Below are 22,122 nucleotides of genomic sequence, written 5' to 3' on the forward strand. Positions count from 1 at the left end.
TTCCTCACTTCAGGTGTCATTTTTGTGGTGAGACAGGCAGTGTGGACTCTGGCCAGGGAGCCAAGCCTGGAAAGCCCAGGGCACCCGTATCTGGAGCTTGAAGCGGCGCGGGTTTCAGCACACAGAGCAGCCGCCGAGACTGCTGTGAGCCCCACCCCTTCTCTTCCGGGGCCCAGGCAGTCTAGCCTAGATGGTACTCCCCGTGTTTCCCCTGGGACAGGAGAGGTGGTGGCCTCCCGTGAAAGGCTGGGGTGACACAGAAGCCAAATGTCCACCTGCACTTCCCTTTTTCCATGCGTGAACCTGCTCTCCAGGTGGCAGTGTCAGCTTGTGGGGGAGGTGGCAAGCCCACAGGGAACTGCTCCTCTCAGCAGCTGCTCAGAGCTTTTCTTGGTTCTGTGGTCCAGCGGGGTGTCTCGGCCTCACTGTTGAATTCTGGCCTATTCAAGAGGCTATCCTTGCTTGTGTTATTTGGTGGTTGGTTTCTGTTGCAGGGGGTGGAACCGGAGAATATCTATTTTACTCTCTTGCTGACACACTTTCATTCTGTTTTTGATACTCTCACATGTTGGGACTTAAGGGCTCTGTCTTCCTCCCAGGCTGAAAACTGTGTGGGCAGAGAATATGTGCATCTCCTAGCATAAAACCCAGCACACGGAAACAGCTTCATAAATACATATTGCACACATGAATTAAAATCATAGTCCCTTGGAAGACTAGCTAATTCCCAAAGAACAAATGGCTCACCTGCTGAGTTTGCCTGTCTACAAGCCAAAGACCCAGAGCCCATACCCCAGCCACTTCTTTTATTGTGTTCTCACACTCCGAGAAACTATCCCTCTGCCCAAATCACTCCAGAGCCAAGTATGGGACAACTGGGGACAAACCTGTGCCTCAGAGGCTGCTCGCACATTAAAACTCGCGCATTCACCTGCCCTGCCCATTCCTTCCCTCGGAACCACACTGAAAGCCTTTGCCTGTTTTTCTCCGTCTCTCTCCCAACTGCCTTACCCTGGTGCTTGTCTGTGAGTGTGACACTGGGATGTCCCCTGTGCTTGTCTGTGAGTGTGACACTGTCTTCGGTCACAGTGGTCTACTGATCTGTGGACCTCACCATTCCTGAACAGGGTCCCTGAAGTAGTAGCGTAGCTCAATACTCAAAGCAGCTCCCAGGTGGGGACTTCAAGAGCACAGTACTGGATTGGCTCAGTTCTGGCTGCATCGCATCATGGCGGACAGCGAGGGTGGAAATGCGAGAAGGAGCAAGCAGGGATGACATCCCCACTGGAGTGGAGGAGATTCTGGCCCCACGAGCTCCGTGCCCCAGGGTCCAAGGCCCTTCCACTAGGCACCACCCTCAAAGGTTCCACCACCTCCCAAAGAGCCACCCTGGGACCAACCACATTCAAACTTCAGCAATGATAAAAGTAGAAGACTGAGCAAACCTCAGTTTCAGCAAGACTAGCAGAGATTTATTGGCTGGAGACTAGATTCCAGGTACTGTTCCAGGCACCAGGGATTCAGAGACAGAGAAAACATTCAAGGTCTTACAGAGTTTACATTCCAATGAGGATACACAGATGATTCATAAATAAATATAGGCCATGTCAGATGCCATGAAGCAAAAGGACGGGGGTTAGAGAGTCACAGGGCATTTCATTTCTAATAGGATGATGAAGAAGTTGACGTCTGAGCAGAGACTTGATTCGATTACTTGTAAAATTGAATTTGGTCAAGTATTGGCCTCTGGGGGAAGGTGCTCACTTGTGGGGAGACAGTTTGGGGAGTGCCTCTGGGACATCTCAGAAGATCCAAGAGTCCTCCGGAGTGGATACTCTCCTCTTCCATCATCTCTGATGAAGCAGAAGGGAAAGGAAATAGGCAAAAATGAGAAAAAAGAAGACAGAAGTAGCAAGAGGAAGAAGAGGAGGAGGAGCCCTTTGACAACCAGTGATGTAGACCATCTATTTTATCCAGTATATAGTATCAGACTTTAAAGATTATAATTATCAAATTTTTAATAAAATGTATCAAGTTTCACTTTTTAAAATAAAAACTTAGGATTATCATGTTATCTAGAAGTTCAATTTATAAGGGTTGTGTTATACTTGGGTTACAGTTTTGGCAAAATAGTTTTTAAAAAACCTTTCAACTAAAGGGTGTATGTGGTACTGTAATTGCTGTTATTATTTTGTTGCTACATTTTGGAGAGTTTGTTTCCTTGTTGAGAATGTGAATAAAATGAGCTACTTTGTGGTAACTTAGTATATTGTATTGGCCAGGTCTCTGCTATTTCTTGACCAGGAAACAGGAGGTATTGTCCAGAGCTGGTTGCATGAAATAAAAATAGAACATAATACCCAGACCACCCCTAGGTCCTGCAAATGATGGAGGTGGTCGGGCAATACCTATGATAACTATGATTCTGCTTGATTTGTTCTTTGCTTCCATGTGAACCGTATATTTCAAGCATTGTTTAAAGAAGGAAAGGAATTGTGTCAAAATGTTTCAGGAGGGGGCTGGGGATATAGCTCAGTTGGTAGAGTGCTTGCTTTGCAGTTCCCCGCACCACCAAAAAAAAAAAAGTGTTTCAGGAGATGATTTAGGTGAGATGCAAAGAATCCCATTCTGATCATGAAGTGTTAGTGGAACCAAAGGAGAAGTGGCTAATGATCTGTTTAGGCCGTGACGTGATTCTGAAAGGGATTGTTTAAGAAAGCTTAGGAAGCACGCTGGCTCAATGGCCAGTGTCCACAGGTGCTGCGAGTGATCCCGAACAGGAACACAGGATGTGTGAAATCTTAATTTTAAACAGCAAAGTTCCTACTGGGGTTTTGTCAGTAACTTTCAGAGACTCTGGTGGGAATGGTGGTTAGATCCACACAAGGAAAAGAGCAAGAAGCAGAACGGGAAGAGCCAGGAACTTGAAGAGCTGAGCCGGCACGTGAGGCTTCTGTATCTCTCCCACTGTGCGTGTCCTCGTGGGCTTCAGCGTCCGGTCCCACTGGGTCAGGATGGCGTTCCTGGCTCCTGGCCACTTCCCTGGGCCCACCAGCCTGAATTGGTAGGGGCTGCAGGGGCCGAAGAAAACTTCTGTGGCCAATCTGGGATCTGTGAGGAACAGCCACGGGATGCTGGGCTTCACCCCAATAAAGGAGGCCAGTTCATCCATGTAAATGATGTAGTCCGTCTGTATGGTCTCGCTTTGGCCAAACCTGGAGGCGGGAGGAGAAACATCACCGTGGGTGACCAAAGCCAAACCCGATGTAGAACAAGAACAGGGAGACAGCCACAAGAGGCTGGGGGACACCGGCATCAACCTCCACCTGCTTGTTTAGCCTACACTCGCTTTTTTCACAGAACTCGCACATTGACCTCGTTTGGACATTCCCCAACGCTGCAGGGCAGTTGAGAAGAACATTGTTTTTATCCCTGTTACTAAACAGAAAATTGTCCCCTGCTCAAGCTGATCAGGGGCAGAGCGGGGAGGGGGGCATTTTCCAGATCCATCCCCATGTTGGGGAGTAATTTCTATCAGGAGCATCTGAGGTGTCATCTCCACCTTGAAGCGGGCATGGGCCAGGGGACAGAGCTGCACAGCTGGGTGCTCCCAAACACCTTTATTTCTGATCATCTCTGGGCCCCTTTCTGTGAGGTATTGCCGGAGACCCAGGGGGGACAACTGACCTTAACCTGCAGCCTCCCCTTCTGCTATTCACCCTGGGTCTACATTTAATGGTAGATTTTCACCAGCACTTCTACTTGTGAGATGGATGGCTCTAGCTCATAGCTGTCACCCTGATGACTTCGTTTAGGACCATTTGAGACAAAACAAGTCCCACAGAGTCACACATCCCTGGCCCTCCGTTAACAACAGACGCTCTTACCATTTGAGCTTTTTCCCCATTTTCTCATCAATGTCACTCATCATGTCTTTCACAGAAGGCAAAGTGCAAGTTCCTGAGGGAGACGGAAAGAAAAGATAATGGGAGACCGAGTCTGGCATAGCAAGAGCCTCCCACTTTCCCTTTTTAACCAGTTATGAGTCACATTAGTTATTTCCCTTTTTTTTTTTTCCAGTATAGCAGAATAACATGCTGAACAAATGAATAGTAATTATTTTGACACAGACACATGATCCACTCCTAGTCTTCCCAGGACTGATATGCATCACAATAATTAAAAACCCTGTCTGAATAACTTCTTCTTTACTCTTAAACTGATTACCAGATGTTTCATATCAGGTTCAGGGATTATATTCTACTTTTCAGTCGTATTTTTAAGAAACTTACCCATAACCAAACAGAGGTGAATCCACAGGATTTTTTTTTTTTCCAAGATTTAAAAAAACCCAAACAAAACTCCATAGGAAATAATCCTGCTTTGGTAGAAGAGGGTATTTCCAGCAGATAAGATACAGAATTTAGTGAGGCCTCAGGGCTCTCTGGGGGCCATCCACAGGTCTTAGTTAAGATGAAGAACATGCACTGTCCCCAAGTCTCTAAGGACATGGAGGAACCTCCGAAGACAAGATCTGATTTAGTGCTGCTCACAAAGGTTTACAGAGTTCTCTGAAACAGACCACAATGGTTTTCTGTCCAGAGACACATCCTATTTAGGATGATTTCTTTGCAATCTTGGATCCCTTTGGATGGGATTAGAACTCCTAGCTCAGGTACAGTTGCTTAGGTCGGTTGCTACAGGCACTAGCTATTTCCCCCTTCCTACACTCCTGAGAGGTGGGGTCACTGAACAGCTTCTTCCAGACCTTGGAACCTGTCTTGTCCTTGGGCAAGAAGAAATTTGGAGAGAAACTGACTGTTCATGGCCCACCAGCTGCTGCCATTGGGCTCCTTCTCACCGGCCCCTCTGTCTTGGTCCTCTGGTTCCCCCAAAAGAGGTTGCTTGCTTTATTTCCTGCCTACCCTAAGTCTGAGCGTTCCCTTTTCTCTAGAGTCCAAGTTATGGCTCTTGTTCTCACAGGGAGCGAGTGTCCACCCTTCCTTAGGTTCCAGTCTCTCTGGGCCTGAGCCCTGAGTGGCACCGAGTGCAATCTCAAGCCATCGCGTTCCTGTCTCCTGCCTCCTGAGGGACATCAGTCTCTGGGAAGCAGCACTCTCTGCCCTGGGGTGCAGGGGAGTCAAGCAGGTGCAGGGAGATCACTGGTGTGTGGGAGTGGCCTGATGTGGATGGCAGCCTGGTGGTGAAAGGTGGGCCAGGATGGGTAGTAGCAGCCTCTCTGTTCCAGTGAGTAGAAGAATCGTCAAGACCCAGCAGGTCATGGTAGAACTGGAACCTCAGATCTGGCTGTAAAAGGCAGACTTCCTCATCCAGAAATTTTTTAGCTCAAGGCTCAACTCAGCTTTGTGCAATGAGTTTTGACGTCCTTTTTCCTCCCCTTTTAGTATGACCCTAGCTGGTCCTGTGATGCGCATCTGCCCACCTCTGCACACCTTCATGCAGAAGTTCCGTGCATCTGACCCCCTGGCCGGCTGCTGCAGGCTGCTGACCGCCTTCCTTCCTGTCCCAGCCACGTCAAGTCTCTTGTGTGCTTTTTCTTTTTTTTTTAAATAACTCGAAACTCAGACCTCTAATATCTTAGAAACTGACCCTCTATCTCACCTAGTACTTTCTGCCTCTAATCACGCTCAGCCTCTCCTTCTGACAAGCAGGGAAGACTGGCAGCATAAAACCCACTGCTTCCGGCACTCGCGCGTCCCATGGCCTGGATACCTGAGTGTGCTGGACGCTGGTTTGCAAGCTCCTTTTCCTATTAACCTTCCAAGCCATGTCACCCCACTGAATTTTGAAATCACAATTTTATAAAGCTGTCACGCACTTAAGATCAAGAACTGCAGTGTTCTTAAGTCTAATGAATGACCTCAGGTGGTCATACGTGACAAAAAGCTTCCGTGATAATGTCTTACTACTGCCTATCATAATCCAATGTGAGAGACTTCAAGTGGCTTATAAAGTAGAGCACCAAAGACTATAGATCCTCAAAACCGATGGGACCCTTGTAACGAGGACCTTTGATCTCACTAGGACTCAACGACGTTGTCATTGGCACCCGTCACTGAACTCGGGCTGCTTACCCTTCACTACTCGGCTTGCCCAGCGGGCCTGCAGGTCAGTCGTGGGGATGGCAGCCCCCAGGGACTGGACAAGGCCAATCACAGCCAAGGTGGATTTCTCGAGCTGAGGGGGGAAGATGCCTTTGTACAAGGTGACTTCGTTGTTTCTACTCTTGAAGATGGAGTCCTCAAGGAAGGGGTAGGCATTACTATAGCCTGTGGCGAAGATGACACAGTCGATGTCCTCAAACACCGTCCCGTCCTCGAAAATGGCTGAGGTCTCTGTGAACTTCTTCACATTAGGCTTGACGGACACGGTGCCACACAGGATGTGGGCGGGGAGATCGTCATTGAACACAGGCTCTTTCCTCAGGGTTCTGCAGGGACACAGAGACAAGCATTGGACAGCAGTATGTCCCCGTGGGTCCATGTGCAAATAGATAAGGAGGGGAAATACTACCCAAGATACTTTTGCGAGCTGTGGAGTAACCAACCATTTAAATAACAAAATGAACACGAGGCAACTACTTTGCTGACCCCTTATCTATTTTCTATGATGTTCCTCTTCTCGTCCATTCCAGAGCTCATTCCGAATCCCAGCAGGAGGCCCGCACCCAACCAAAACGAGGCGGTTGGCTTTATATCCCATCCCCCTAACTTGAGGCTTTGCCTGTTGTTAATTTCCCACGATTTGCATTTTTTCCCTCCTTCAGAGCCCAGGTGACAACCCTCATCCTCAGGAGAGCGAGCGTTCCTCCCTCCTTTAACTCCAGGCTCTCCGACCTGAGACCCCCGTGGAGCCCCCGCTCACGCTCCTGTTTCCTACAGACGGAAAGGCCTAGCGTGGAAGGACCTGCTACTTGTACCTTTGTCTTTGCTACCTATTTAATAACCGTGAACCTTGATAGAATGAAGCCGTCTTAGATTCTCTGTGCCTCGTTTTTCTCATCTGGCAGTAACACTCATACCTATCTCAGGTCATTGGGAGACCAGAGTAATAGGAAGAATTTTCATCTCTAGCATTTTTTTTTCCTTCTGTATCCACAGGACTTAACTGGGACTGGCAGACAATAAACACTCAACCGGTATTTATTGAATTAATGATTTCACTTTGATGTTTGGTCTTTTCACTCCACATCAAAGTCATGTCCTACTATGAGATGGGCTCGGAGGAGTTACGGGAAGCTAAAGATGTGGTCATAGGTCGGTGAGGGGGACCCGCTGAGAGTGTCCCAGGGGAAGGATCTCTTGCCTTGCTTAATTTTGCCACTAAGTATGAGGCAGTAAACAAGTGGCCAAGAACCAGGGGCTCCGGAGCCAGCAGATCTGGCTGTTCTGAAGGCCATTCTACTTGCTGGCTGTGGGACTTTGGTGAAGTTATGAACTACATTGAACCTCAGTTTTCTTGTCTCTAAAACGGGGATGGTAATGGAGCTCTCTCCGTAGTTGTTGCGTGGATACAATGAGATAATACCTGTCGGAGCCTAGCAGAGGCTTAAGAAGACTCCGGCATGAATTAAGTACTTAAAACATAGTGGCTGCTCTTTATCGTGGGAACCGATTTCGCAAGCCCCGCACCAGCCTGCAGCCGCGTGCATCTGCCGCAGAGGATGTACAGACATCACTCCCGAGACTCGCAGCCCTTGATCCTCTGATGTAAGAAACATGATTGCTACACCAATATTTTGATTTGCCTTGGGGTCACAACACACTTTCAGGGTTGTTGGCACTGAAACACAAGTCAGCAGAGACTCCAGGTCCCGCTCTACGTTACCCATTCAAGGGCCTCAGGCCGTAGTTCTCGTGCTTGAACTTGGAGTTCATCTGCTTCGTGTACCACCAGTTGGAGATGGCTGTCGGCAAGCTGTGCTTGAGCAACGTCTGAAACCGGGTGATAAGCACCATGTCCCAGGGGTAGCCGTCGTCCCAGACCCGGCTCAGCACCCAGGATCCGCTCCTGGAGCTGATGACGACCTGCACAAGCACCAAGTCGGCCCTGAGAGCTGTGCCTTGGTGGGCATCGCGACGCGCTCCCCGTGCCCCCTTTAGGAGGGGTTCAGCCCCGGCCCCTCGGGTGTTGCTGCTGGAACCCCTCAGCTCTCAGCCCTCTTGGGAGTCGCTTTGGCTGACGAGGTGGGCCTCACTCAAGGTCTTGGCTCCTCCCGAGTTCCCCGCAGGCGGCGACTGGCCCATGCGGGTGTGAAAGGCTCAGACCATCAGTCACCTCAACTTGGGACCATCCTAAAGGACCGCCCTGCTCCGCTGCAAGGTAAAGGGAGCTCCTTTCCCCTCCTGTGGAGGGAGGGGTCCCGAGAGCACGCTCAGATAACACGCCGGAGCTGATCACCTCTGAGGGTCGGCAGCCTGGCTGCACGGGAATGGGTGGGGGTCCCTATTTTAATGGGACCTTCTCTGGTGTTGATGACCAAGAACTGAACTCCAGCCATGTTCCCCTTAGTGCATGCCTGACTCTTGCCATCTACCAGCAAGCAATTATGATCTGACAGCGGGCATTTGAACTAAAACGCCCGCCTCCATCCCAGAGGAAGGCAAGGAATTAGGAAAACCAGTGACTTGAATCCGGGTTTCCTGCCAAGGACGTGACCTGGTGGGTGGGCAGGTGGGGAGCTCCTCTAACTTCCCCATCCTGTTTCCCAGGGTCTAGAATGGAGAGGATCAGAACCCTCCACATAACCTGCGTGGACTGATCAATGCTGCCACCTGTGCAACGTGGCGAATAGCACAGAGCCTATGGGACCTGCTCAGGAAACGCCAGCCACCTCGGGTTCTGTTCATCCCTAACGGTGCAGGTTTTCTCCCTTTTTTATTTTCATATGTAGTGTTCTTTGAAGGCACTTCCTTTAAGGGAAGTAGGCAAATAAGAAGAGTCTGAAGGGTCAGTTAATTGGGAGCCTTGGGAATTATTTTCCTTCTTGCTCATTGATCATGGGCACAAATACAAATTCCACAACACTGTGGTTTCATCATTTCTTTCCTGAGCTCAAGAGGCTTAAATGATTTACCTCTGTTTGTGGAAAAATTCAAAATCTTTAGCCTGCTGTGGAAGCCCTTGAAAAGATGGCATAACCTGAACCCACTCTTTCTTTCCTGATAGTTCCTGTAGCTACTCGGCTCTTGGCATTGGAAGACCAGAGTCTCAGTTCCCTAAACTTCGTCAGCTCAAGTGTTAATTTCCTGTACGACATTCAAGAAGACAGTGCGGTTCTGGTCCTCAGTTCTCCTTTCTGTAAAATGGGTCTAATGAAGTGGAGCGCCCTTCTCCCACCCTCCAGGTGGTGTTTGAGCACTGTGGCGCCCGACACAAACCGCCAGGAGGAAGAGCCTTGGTGCAGTGGGGTGAGTCTGCAGCAGCCCAGAAAGTACAGCGCCTCCTGGCTTCCTGCCTCTGCTCCTGCCTGGGCCCCCAGCGCAGCGTCTGCCTCCTCTTCACCCCGGAGTTTCACATCATCTCTCAGGGACGGCTCTGGTCTGCCTGCCCCGTGAGGCCTCCAGGTCTGCAATGGCTTGGGCAGGGTCCCTGCAGCCACCCTACAGTGCATCTGTGACTGCTGTTGTCCACTCTGCTGCACTCCTGAGGTCAGGACTGATTTGTACGCGTCGGTGTGTGATTTCCTGAGCTAGATCTTTTTTTTTTTTTTTAGCACCGGGGATTGAACTCAGGGGCACCGACTCCCGAGCCACATCCCCAGCCCTATTTTATATTTTATTTAGAGATAGGGTCTCACTGAGTTGCTTAGCGCCTCGCTTTTGCTGAGACTGGCTTTGAACTTGAGTCCTCCTTCCTCGGCCTCCTGAGCCGCCTTAGCTAGATCTTAAACTGGGCGGTCCATTTCTTTGCGTTCCTCCCTGCGCTGAGCAGCGTGTTGAACAGACACCCAGGGATGTATGTGTGTGCCCCGTGTCCTGTCTCCATCACCCGGCTTCAGTGACCACAGCACCATGACGCCAAGGTGGACATGAGCTGGGGACGCCTGGGGCACCTGTGGGATGGTCCGTGTTGGGGACTTCTGACACGGGGAGAGGTGCTTCCTCTCTCTGGGGTTCCGAGTGTCAGCCCTTACAGAATCTGCCAAAGCGGGCAGGCGACACTGTGGCCGTGCTGAGGGCCCTGCAGCTCGCTTCTCCACCTGCCCCAGGCTCTGCTGGGCTGTCCTGTCCCAGACCCACGGAGCTGCATCGGCAGGAGCCTCTCTGGGCTCCCTGACACTGAGCTCGTGGCTTCAGGCCCTGCCTGGGCAGCTGCTCTGACTCTCTGCCCCTCTCAACCTCCAGTTCCCAGGTCGTCAGTGCAAAGGGTCCTGGTCCTTCCAGCTGCCCCGGAGGTGGGTCGCCTCCACTGACGCCGCGGCCCTCTTTTCTAGTCCTTTCTCGGTTTTAACTTGCACTCTTGAGCATCCTCCTATTCAGTGTCTCTTTTGGCACCAGACTGAGTTCCTCACTCCCTCCAACACCCACTGGGGGGCCTGGCACCCAGGAGGCGTTCAGCAAAGACCCACGGAATGAAGGCCTGAGAAAGCGGAGGCTCAGAGGCTCTGAACAACGTGCCCGGCCACAACCTTAACCCCGAACCCACTCCAGGTTCAGAGGAGTCGATCAGACAGGTGCGGGGCGCCAAAGGCTGGGAGGAAGCCAGCCTCAGTCCTTGCCTCTGCCGGTCGCCTAGGAAGGCGTGTGAAACGCCACTCGGTTGTCACCCGGGCCCCTCCCACCGCACACCGCAGCTCTCTGCGTTCGCCGGGCGGTACCTTTTCAGCTGTGCGGCTGAGTTCTATGGCGATGTCAGAGCCTGAGTTCCCCAGGCCGATCACCAGGACGCGCTTCCCCCGCCACGGGCCGGGCCCCTTGTATTCCCTGCTGTGGAAGCACTCGCCTCGAAACTGCTTCAGACCTGCGTGGGGCGCGGGAGACACGGGAACCGAGTGACTGCCATCAAAAAGTAAAACGACTGCCTTATCAGAGGCGGGCACAGTCACAGAGTGAGGGATTTTAACGCTCCAAGCCGATTACATGGAGCAGAAACATCTTTTGTACCTCTTCGTACTTTTATTTGAAGAAAAGAGACACTTGGGTATGAGTTGAGTGTATGCCCCCGAGGATCGTGTGTTGGAAGCCCGGTCCCCAGAGTGGTGGGGTGAGAGGCAGCGGGACCTCAGGAGGGGGCCTGGAAGGAGGAACTTTGATCACTGGGGTCTTGCCTTGGAAGGGAGTTGTGTCGGTCTGGTAGAATGAGTTTATTTCCATGCCAGTTTCTGTCCCACCAGAATCTACCCCTTTTGGCAAATGGCTGGCTCCCTTTCCATTTCTGGGCTGTGTGTTGATGCAGCCAGGGGTCCCTTGCTGGAATGCTAGCACCATGACACTTGGATCTTCCAGCCCCTGGAATCATGAGCCAAGTGCACCTCTTTATTTTATAAGGTATCCAGCCTCAGGTATTCTATTATAGCAACAGAAGTCATAGTAATACAGGCATCATTAATTTATCGCTTTTTGCCCAAAATATAAATGGCAGTCTAAATTTCAGACTTACCTGGAAAGGACTCTTTCGGTAGGTTGGGGTACACATGATGTCCAGAACAAATCATAACGGCATCGAAGACAGATGACTCTTTTTTACCATTCTTTTCAGTTTCGACATCCCACTGGCCAGTAATTGAGAAATCAGGACGCTTACTTATACTGGAGACAAGTGTCTAAAAGAAATTTAGAAAAAAAAAAACCTTCTTTTCTATGCTAATAAGTAGATTGAGCAGAAACAGTATGAAAAATATTCTTAATAGTGGCTTAGGAAAAAATTCCTTAGTAAGATACATATTCAAAATTCAAAGTCCTCTCAGAAGAGATCAACACATTACACGTGGGTGTGGGTGTGTGCTTTCACTCTTGCAGTTTCTGGTGGGCCACCAGCACTTTCTACAGTGCTGTGAGACATACCGGTGAGCTCGATCGTGTTCATAAGAGGCACACGCGTACCACAGGAAAGCACCTAGCAGCCAGCGCTCTTTGGAATAACAGCCACTTTCTAACTTCTAGACATTTTACTTTTTAATATCAGTGTGGTCTCACAGTGAAAGACATCTTCTATTATCAGGACACACGTTTTTCTCAGGCTTCCTTATGGGTAAGAGCTGCCTAGCAAGGTTGTACAAGCACAAGCTCCCGGGTCACATTTCCGGATCTCCGGTTCAGTGGGCTGGGTGGGGCGTGAAGATTTGAATTCCGCCCACAGAGCCCCTGGAGATGGTGGTGCTGGGACTCTGCTGAGAAGCTCCAGCCCGGGTCATCAAGGGGCATTTAGTCCCAGCTGAATGGCTGCCTGTTGATGGGCTTTTTCTTTTAAGAAATCTTTCAACTTTTCTGGTTACAGTGGAAGGAGAATTTTTATTTGCTATTAATTGTTCTTAAAAATTTTATTATGTAGTATTTTGTACATATGAGAGGACACGAATATGTATGGCATCTTGACTTAGGAAAGAAAATAATAAAATGGGCATGTATGAACCCATAAGATCTTGCACATCCTTTTTTAGAAAAACTATCGTTATCTATTTATTTATGCTATTGTAAATAGTACCTGTTTTAGATCATAGTTTCTATTTGCTATTGGCTTACAGAAATGTAATCAATTTTTTTTATGTTTTTATGTTTTTATAGGCTACTTCGTTGCCTAACTTTTTTGTATTACTACTCAATCTGATATTTTATAGATTCCTTTCGATTTAATACAGAGACAGTCACATTGTCTGTAATAATGATGCTTTTCTTTCAAAGTGTCATTCCTTTTATTTTTATCCATTGTTTCTTAAATTTCAGATTACTGGAAAGAAGTAATAATAATTAGGAATCCTCACCTTCTGGATTTTAAAGGCAATGCTTCTAACATTTTGCTTTTCTGCACAGAACTGTGCATTACTGATATCATATGCACAACAATTGTAATTTAAGAATTTCTAATAGTCTCATTTAAAAGTGAAAAACTGTATGATTCAACCTGATCTATCCACTACAATAGAGTTTCAGTATGTAATCTAAATAAAATTTATTAGTGAAGTATCTTATTTTTTTATGGTAAGACGTTGAAATTCAGTACTTATAGCACATTTTCGTTTTTTGGCTAGAGGCTGCCAAATTGAACAATGCAGACTGAGGATGATGTTCATGTGTACTGTGATGGGTCAAGAAAATTCCCTGCTAATCTTGGTTTGGTGAGAGTTTTCTTTTCTTTTCTATCTTTCTTTCAAACACAAATGGGTGTTGAGTTTCAGCTAACGTCTTTTTTGAATTTGTTAAATATATGACATGTTTTTATAGTGAATTACATCTGTATATTTTATAATATTAAAATCTTCTTGTATCTTTAGACCAAATTCCACTCAATAAAGATTGTTACTCTTTTAAAATACTGTTGTTATCTTTTTTTTTTTTTTTTTTTTTTTGCGGTGCTGGGGATCAAACTCAGGGCCTTGTGCTTGTGAGGCGAACACTCTACCAGCTGAGCTATCTCCCCAGTCCCCTGTTGCTATCATTTTTGAAGGCTTTTTGAATTGATTTTCTGGAGGAAGACTGGCCTATTATTTTCCTATTTCATATTACTTTTTCTGCATTTGATATTAAGGTTATAATCTTATAGGGTGAGTTTGGAAAATATACCTATCTCAGCCTCTGAAGGAGTTTGTACAATACTGAAATAATTTATCCGTCCATTGCAAATTTGGAAGTACTCATCTATGGAACTATTTTCTTACTTTTTGGAAGATTATAATTTCTGAATCAAAAGAATTGCAAATCGCCAAGACTTAACAGCCTTTCTACTTTTTCTTGAATGAATTTTGGTAAGTTAAAAAAGATTTTAAAGCTTTAACCAAATTAAAATATTATTCAGCAAACACATTTATAGTATACTGATTATATTTAAAATTTTTACCTATACTTTGTCTACTTTCTCATTCTCAATGTTATTTGTTTGTCTTGGTGCATTTTTTTTTCTTAAACTTCCAGTTATTTGTCTGTTGCTTATTTTATTAGACTTTCCAAAGGATGAACTTTTAATTTTGCTTTGTATTTAATTAATTCTTTATTATCCCTTTCAGTCTATGTTCTTTGGGCTTATTAAGTTTTTCTTCTATAAATTTCTTAAAATTCCTTAACGTGACTTTTAAACCTTCTGATTTTTCTATTGCAAACATTTAAGTTTATAACTTAATGAAAGGATAACTCTCTACATTCTACAAATTCTAATGCATAGAGTCTAAATCAATATTCAGTTCTAGATATTTTAAATTTTTCATTAAATTTCTTCTTTGACCTATATGTTATTTAGAAAAAGAGTTTTTTACTTTTTTATTTTTTATTTATTTATTTATTTTTGGTACCAGGGATTGAACCCAGATGCGGTTAACCACTCAGCTACGTCCCCAGCCCCTTTTATTTTTTATTTGGAGTCAGGGTCTCACTAAGTTGCTTAGGGCTGGCCTCAAGCTTGCAATCTTCCCGCCTTAGCCTCTGAGTCACTGAGATTACAGGCATGCACCACTGTACCTGGCTAGGAGTCTTTAATTTCTAAACCTGTGGATATTTTGCATTTATTTATTTGTTACTGATTTCTAAGTTAGTGCCATTTTGGTTCATAAGTTAGTGCCATTTTGATCCAAGAATTATGTGTGGTCAAATATTTGTAAATTTCTCATGTATTATAGAGAATAAGGTATATTCTCTGAATCTCAGATTGGAGAAGCTACCCTGTTAAAAATGTTGTCAACTAGGAAAGGAATACTGAATGGCAAAATGGGACCAGAGCAACGGACTTGGCCTTCCTCGTCAGCACGCCCGGTGTTGGCTGCTTCTTACCTGGAACTGTATGTGTCTTAAAAGGTCCTTTTCTCTGGCGAAGGCCATGAGGTACTCCTGGATCTTGCTGTTGTGCATGAAGACGGGGAAGTCCTCGGGATATGGAAAGTCTGGGAAGCACATCATCTCCTTGGAAGAGTTTGCAAAGACCGACGGGTAGATGCTAGCCCTGCCCTCTTCCATGTGTTCCTATGAAAGAAGAGTTTCAGATGGAAGGACACTGGTAACTGAATACACCGATGGTGTTCACAGCAGATCCAAACAATTAGGCCAGTGAGAGCTGGCCTTCGTCCCCAGGTGGATCCAATAAGATGACGCAGAAGTCAGCTTCCCTTGAGCAACTGATGCTCATCACAGAAGCGGACCAGAGGGACTCAGGATGCGGAAGAAGGTGCCTTTCTTCACATGTTTGTTTTCTAAGGGAACCAATTTCATGATGCCCTTTTAGAAACCTGTAATTAGAATTCTTTGATCCCCCTGAAACATTAAACATGGTGAAAAATGTCTTTCAAAATTCAACCTTGGATGATTTCAATGTGTCAACCCATGAACATGAGAAGCCAATTTATAAATGAGCTCAGAGCATTTGACGAGGAGTTTTAAGTGCTCCTCAAGTACCTGTTCAGCCAGGCTGGCAGTCAGAGTGCAGAGTGAGACAATAGAGGTCACAGACGGACAAGCAGGAGTCCCTGTGCACGAGCTCTGCCACGACACATCTGTTAGAGCTGTGAGCTCCACATGTGAGACAGTGATGCGAATGAAAGGCATCTTGTAGAAAATCCACTCTTAGGTTAAGAAGAGGCGAACCTCGATAAGGCTTGGTGGAGCCACCAAGGCACTCACTCGTGACCAGGCCACGGGCACAATGTCTTTCTTTCTCAGCAACTCCCCCAACAATAGATCAGTACACTGGATTTTGGTGAAAGATCTGCTGCAGATCTTCCTGTTGCTGGTTCCTCATGACAAGTACCAAACACTGGGAATCTCTAATTAGGGTTCATGAAACCTAGGACCCCCAGAATATGAATTTTTAGCACAAATTAAAATGTAGCACTCATGCCAAAAGCCAGCATGTCTGTAGCCTGATTTTTGGTAAGTAATTCAGTGATGAAGCTTTTGGGTAATTTAGGAAGTTTGACAGAAGCTATAGTCAATTAAAGGAGAGAATAAACATCAAGGAATAAGTTGATACCACTTGAGCTTCTCAACCTGAAAACACAAAATCTGAAAAGCTTTCAAATCTCTTTGAATGCTAACATGACACCACAAGTAGGAAATCCCACACCCGAGGGCGTGATGGGTTCAGACGAAACACAAGCACACTAAAATGCCACATGAAATTGCCTCCACGCGACATGTCTAAGGTGAACACGAGACACGGTGAATTCTGTGTTTAGTCCCAGATCTCAGATCCAAGACGTCTCATTGTGTATATGCAAATTTCCAAAATCCAAAAAAATCCCAAATCTAAAACCTTCTGATTCTGAATGTTTCTGACAGTAGACATTCCTCCTCCATATAGACTAGAAAAGATCCAGAGGAAGTTAAGAAAGGAGGAATGCAGAGAAAGGAGCCCCTCTCCCTGAAACTCCTGCCTACGTCCTTGTAATTCACTGATTTATTGTTTGGGAGCACAGAGGAAGAAAGACATTTCACTAGACCTGTGGCCTAGTCATAAAGCACCTTTTTTTTTTTTTTTTTTTTTTTTTTTTTGTGCTCAAAGGAGAGGGAACTATGGTATTTGGGTTTGAATCAGAGTTGGTGGCCATAGGAAAGCACTCTAGGAAATAGCAGCAAATGTCAGCAGTCTGCACCCTTAGTTTCTCACACTGAAATAGTGTCTGGAGCCCTCTGAAAGGAAAAAAAGTTGAGGGATTGTAAAATGCTGACTTCAGAAATCAAAGGTAATGGAAATAGAAAATTGATGGAATTTGGTAATATGAGCTGTGTACTAGGAATGTGGCGGCAGAGTCCTGGTGGTGTCTGAGACACACTGCTGTTCCCACGGTATCCGTGGTCTGTAACCCCCTCAAAAGAGTTAGGGAACCCTGAGTAAGTGACTCGGTTAGTTTCTTGTGGCTCCTGTAGTAAATTGCCATCAACACAGTGGCCTAAAGAACAGGGGTTCGTTTTCCTATATTCTGGAGGCCAGCAATCAGAAATCAGCCTCTCTGGGCCCCAAAGTCAGCAGAGCCGAGCTCATTTCCAGAGCTGGGGAGAGGACCCGCTCCTTGCCTCTTAGAGCTTTTGGTGCACGCCAGCGTTCCCTGGCTTCTCTGTGTCCAGTTGCCACCTGTGCTCCTGGCCTGTGCTTCCTCTGTGCATCTTCAAGTCACAGTGCAGCATCGTTCAGTCTCTAAGACCAACATGCCTCCTTCCCTCTGCTGCCTCTGTGTTGAGCCTCCCTCTCCTGCGTCTCATGAGGATATGGTTGTGGCATTTCAGGACAATCCGGAAACCTAGGACAACCTCTCCATCATATCTCTCTCTCTCTCTCTCTCTCTCTCTCTCTCTCTCTCTCTCTCTATCTATTCTTTTGGTAGTGGGGACTGAACCCAGGGGTGCTTTACCACTGAGTCACATCCCCATCCTTTTTTTGTTTTTTATTTAGAGACAGGGTCTCACTAAGTGGCTTAGGGCCTCACTAAGTTGCTGGGGCTGGCTTCAAGCTCACGATCCTTCTGCCTAAGCCTCCCGAGTTGCCGGGATTGCAGGCGTGTGCCACCGCGCTCAGCATCCATCTCAATATTTTAAACTTAATCCCAGCTACAAACATCCTTTTCTCTTAGAAGGCACCTTCTGTGGGTCCCAGGGGTTGGGACGTGGTTTGATGCGGACATTTATGCTTATCTGCTGATAGATTTCTCATTATAAATGAACAGACAGCAGGGTGTCCACGCTTCTTCCCTCTCTCAGCTGTCTCATTGATTATGTGGTTTCATAAGACCAAAGTTAGCACCTGAAACTTTTAATTTTTAAAATTTAAAAAATTATTTCAATTATACAAATTTATAGGGTACCGTGTGATGACTCAATCCATGTATACACTGTGATCAAATCACAGTAGTTAAAATTTCCATCTCTTTATACATTTTTTTTTAAATAGGATCTTGCAAAGTTACCCAGGCTGATCTCAACCTCTTGAGTAGCTGGGATCACAGGCATGCACCATAATGCCTGACTTGACATTTTAAAAGACTTTGTGACTGATGTGTAATAATGATGCATGTTTATGGAGTACAGTGTGATAGTTCAGTGTGCAGGTGCAACTCCTACTGGTCAAATTGGGGTGATGAACTTTCTACCTCCTTGTCAATACTTTGTGTTAAGCGCCTTCAAGGTCCTCTCTTCCCGTTACTCGTAGATATAGAACAGGGTATCGTGAATTTTACTTCCCATGCTGTTCTGCAGAACACTAGAACTCATTACTTCTATCTACTTGTGTGTGGGTACCTTTTATCTTACTCCTATACTCCTCTCTGTCCCCACCTTTCCCAGCCTCCAGGAATCACTACCTATGTTCTGATTTTTTTTTTTAAATCCACAAATAAGGAAGAACAGCAGAATTCTTCTGTGTCTGACTGACTTTACTTAACATAATGTCCTCCAGTTCCATACATTTGGCTGCAAATGATAGGATACTATTCCTCATAAGACTGAATAATGTTCCACTGTTTGTATACCACCTTTTCATTCAACCACTGATGGACATCTAGGCAGGTTCCCCTATACCGATGCATTGAAGTGTTTCTCATGTTTTCTTTTAGTACTTTCATGATGCTAGGTCTAACAGTTTAGATCTTTGATCTATTTTGAGTTTTATTTTCAAAGGGCAAGAGGTGTCAATTTTAAACCTTCTGCATGTGAATATCCAGTTTGCAAAACACCTCTTACTAAAAAGGTTGTCCCCTTTCCAACCAATAACAAGATTGCTGAGAAAAAAATTACGAGAGGAATCCCATTCACAACAATTGCAACAACAAAATACCTAGGTATAAATTTAACCAAGAAAGTAAAAGACTTCTTCAATCAAAATGACATACGTCTGATGAAAGAAATTAAAGAGGACTCCTCAAAAATGAAAAGACCTCCCATGTTCATGGATGGGAAGAATTAATGTTAAAATGTCCATGCTATCCAAAGCAATTTACACATTCAGTGAAATCCACATCAAAATACCAATGACATTCCTCACAGAACTAGAGAAAATAACCTTAAAATTCAAATGGAAGTGCAAAAGACCTCAAAGAGCAACAACCCAATCTTGAGCAAAAAAGAAAAAAAAAAAAAAAAAAACCAAAAGAACCTGGAAGGGTCACATTGCCTAACTTCAAAGTACATTACAAAGCTACAGCAATCACAAGGAGCATGGCTTTGGCATGAAAACAGACCCAGATCAAGGGAACAGGATAGAGTGCCCAGAAATAACCCCAGGCACCATAGCCAAACAATTCTTGACAGAGGTGACCACCCAAAAGTAAAAGCACCTGAAACTTTAAAATCTGTGGTCAGAATCATTAAGAGGACCTTTGGTAGTCTCATGTTTTCTAAATGAGTGAATTATATAAGTGTATTATATAAACCTAACCAATATTTGACCATGGATTTTATATCCAAATGGCAGTTATTAATGATTTACCAGAGGTGAGTTCTGGGCACACATGGCCAACTTCCAAAGGTAGCCCATTGCCTCATTTACCTCTAACGTGCGGTGAGTTTGCTTCCCAGCCTGACATAGTTTGTGGATTCCAAACTCAGTAGGGGCTTCACCTGCCCCTGCAGCGGGTTTGGAAGCCGTGTAACAGTGTGCCGTTCCACCTCCCTCTGCCTGCGCCCGCCTCGGGCCACCATGCCCCACTCACCGAGAACTTCCACAGCCCGCCCACGTCATCGCTCCTCTCAAAGCAGGTGGGCTCCAGCCCCTCCTCCAGACAGCTCCTGATGGCAGCCAGGCCGCTGACGCCAGCTCCAACGATGGCCACTTTCTTCCCCATGGCTGCCTGTGCAAGAGCCCAGAGGTCATCGACATCATTAGAATTCCTGAGCACACATTTTCATATTGCTTTTTGGCATAATAAAAACTTTCCTTTTGCAACCGGGAAAACAGTATTTTAAAAAAAGAGTTCGCATCTCTGGTTAGTAATCAAACTATATTTTGCATGTCTCTGTTTCTAAAGGAAATGTTTTCTTCCAAAACATGAAACACTTTTAGTCAAATCTCCAAAATTGAGAGACTGATGAACCACTATATATCTATATCTATATCTATCTATCTATCTATCTATCTATCTATCTATGCATCTTTTTTGCATTTGGTCTTTTGACATTCACTCTACCAAAGAGAATGAGCAGAAGAAAGGATAGGAGATTCACAACTAAGTCACATACCCACCACCCACCCCCTCCCATGCATGTATGCACGAATGAAGAAACAACTATTTATGCGTGTGTGTGTGTGTGCATGACCGACCCTCTGTATCTGTGGAGAGTTGTTTCCAGGCCTCCACACCAACCTGGACACCCAAATCTGCAGATGCTCAAGTCCCTTATATAAAATGGCTAGTATTTGTATCTAATCCATGTCCATCCTCAAGGCTACTTTAAATCATCAATATCGCTTTTGATATGTAACATTATGAAAGTGCTATGTATATAATTGTTGCCATGTATTGTTTAAGGAATAATAACAAGAAAAAGACTGTGTGTGTGTGTGTGTGTGTGTGTGTTGGGACCAGATTCAGCCATCCTAGAACAACCTAGAGTTTCAATCCATGTTTGGCGGAATCCTCCGATGTGGACCCTACAGACTGGGGCCAGCTCCACACACACAGGCGGGGGGTCTCCACCCCAGCATGCCATGGAGTCAGCCCCTTTCCTTGCTTGATAACACTTTTCCTTCTCACTGAAAAAAGAAGGTTCTTCCTGGAACAACTCCCTCCAGCTGCTGCCCACCTCCATTCTCTTCTGAGAAGTTCTATTTCTGACCTTTCCCTGTTGCTGACCCTATCAGTAGACTCCACTACTACTTTTCTCTCTACTTTTTACTCTCTAGATAAAGTCACAAGAGGGTGTAAAAACAAAACAAAACAAAGAATCTGCCTGGATGAGTGACAGTCTCATTGCAGCCACATACAGGGTAAAACCACAGCGTGCTCCCTCCTCGTTTACCAAGCCGCCCTCCCAGACCTTTCCAGCATCAGCCCTTTTTCTCTTCTTACCTTTTCTGTCTTCTTCTGTATGCCTACGTCCTGTCTGGTCTTCTGGGTGATTTTAAATGCTCTACTGGACTCGGATTCTGGAGGGGTTATTGGAAAAGGGAGGAGCTGTTCTTAAAGAGGTAGAGATTTCTTGATCCTCTAAAGAATGAGCACACCCCAGTGCCCTGTGATGTGTGGGGCTTAGGGCCTGTCTCTGGTCTCCCAGCCCTGCATTCCCGCCAGTCATGGTGAACACGAGCTAGGGTGACACCCAGGGTCCTGGGTCCAGGGTCAGGCTGTTCCTCCCAGGTAGCTTTGCAGTTGTCCACTCAAATCTCATAATGTGTGGTTCCAAAGCTGACCTTATTTTCCTCATTCCTAGTTCTTTTATGGGGAGTCCACGGTAGCCCTTCAAAGTCTGTAGACAGGCACTTAGATGACAGAGCCCAGCAGCAAAGGTGGCTCTCTCTGACAAGTAAAATCACCCATCGCTTGCAAGTCACACAAGAACCAGTGGGGACAGACTCGGCCACTGGTTTAACTCAGTTTCAGAGGACGCGTGTTCAAGTGCACTGTCGATTAGGGTTTCTGTGGGTCTTCTGAGAGGTGAACGTACTTACAAGCTTCAAATGAGAGCTTGCAACTGGGTTTTGAAAGAATTTCCAAGTGAAGACTGAAGAGGCCTGTTGCAATTCCACGTGCTCCTGATGGTGCTCGCTCTAGTTCTTACGTAACAATCGACGAGTGTTAGTCTCAGTGTTGTGCACATTACTATCAAGACCCTTTCAGCCTAAGAAAGCCTCTTGAACTCTGCTTCCTGAGGTCACCAATTTCCAAAACTGAGTATTCTTATTCAGACATAGGTGCACTAACATAAGAACAAAGTGAACTTTATATTTCCAGGTGCGTTTCAGGTCTAAGGGTGTCGTTGAAGAGTAAATATAGGAAAGATTTCTTGTTCTTAAAAAGAAAAGTTTACCACTTTG

General features: G+C 46.0%; 1 protein-coding gene across 1 annotated transcript; it reads right to left on the bottom strand.

The window, feature by feature from the left end:
* Positions 1-1,450: 1,450 nt before the first annotated feature.
* LOC124961814 (dimethylaniline monooxygenase [N-oxide-forming] 3-like) lies at positions 1,451-21,408 on the bottom strand. Its single transcript, XM_047520831.1, has 9 exons — positions 21,158-21,408; positions 19,802-19,939; positions 14,940-15,128; positions 11,623-11,785; positions 10,841-10,983; positions 7,849-8,048; positions 6,096-6,451; positions 3,888-3,960; positions 1,451-3,215 (listed from the first exon to the last, which is right to left on the bottom strand). Exons 2-9 carry the CDS (start codon positions 19,931-19,933, stop codon positions 2,873-2,875), a joined length of 1,599 nt encoding a protein of 532 aa, XP_047376787.1. The 5' UTR covers positions 19,934-19,939; positions 21,158-21,408; the 3' UTR covers positions 1,451-2,872.
* Between the last annotated feature and the right edge of the window lie 714 nt (positions 21,409-22,122).

This window comes from Sciurus carolinensis, chromosome 12 (assembly GCF_902686445.1).
Source record: "Sciurus carolinensis chromosome 12, mSciCar1.2, whole genome shotgun sequence".
NCBI classification, from domain to species: Eukaryota; Metazoa; Chordata; class Mammalia; order Rodentia; family Sciuridae; genus Sciurus; species Sciurus carolinensis.

Excerpts from the sequence above, each read along its gene's own strand:
- LOC124961814 (XM_047520831.1), bottom strand. The coding sequence starts at position 19,933 with ATGGGGAAGAAAGTGGCCATCGTTGGAGCTGGCGTCAGCGGCCTGGCT. Across the intron at positions 8,049-10,840 it reads TCAGCCGCACAGCTGAAAAG|GTCGTCATCAGCTCCAGGAG; the intron begins GTACCGCCCGGC and ends GTGCTTGTGCAG. Across the intron at positions 6,452-7,848 it reads GGCCTGAGGCCCTTGAATGG|AACCCTGAGGAAAGAGCCTG; the intron begins GTAACGTAGAGC and ends GTGTCCCTGCAG.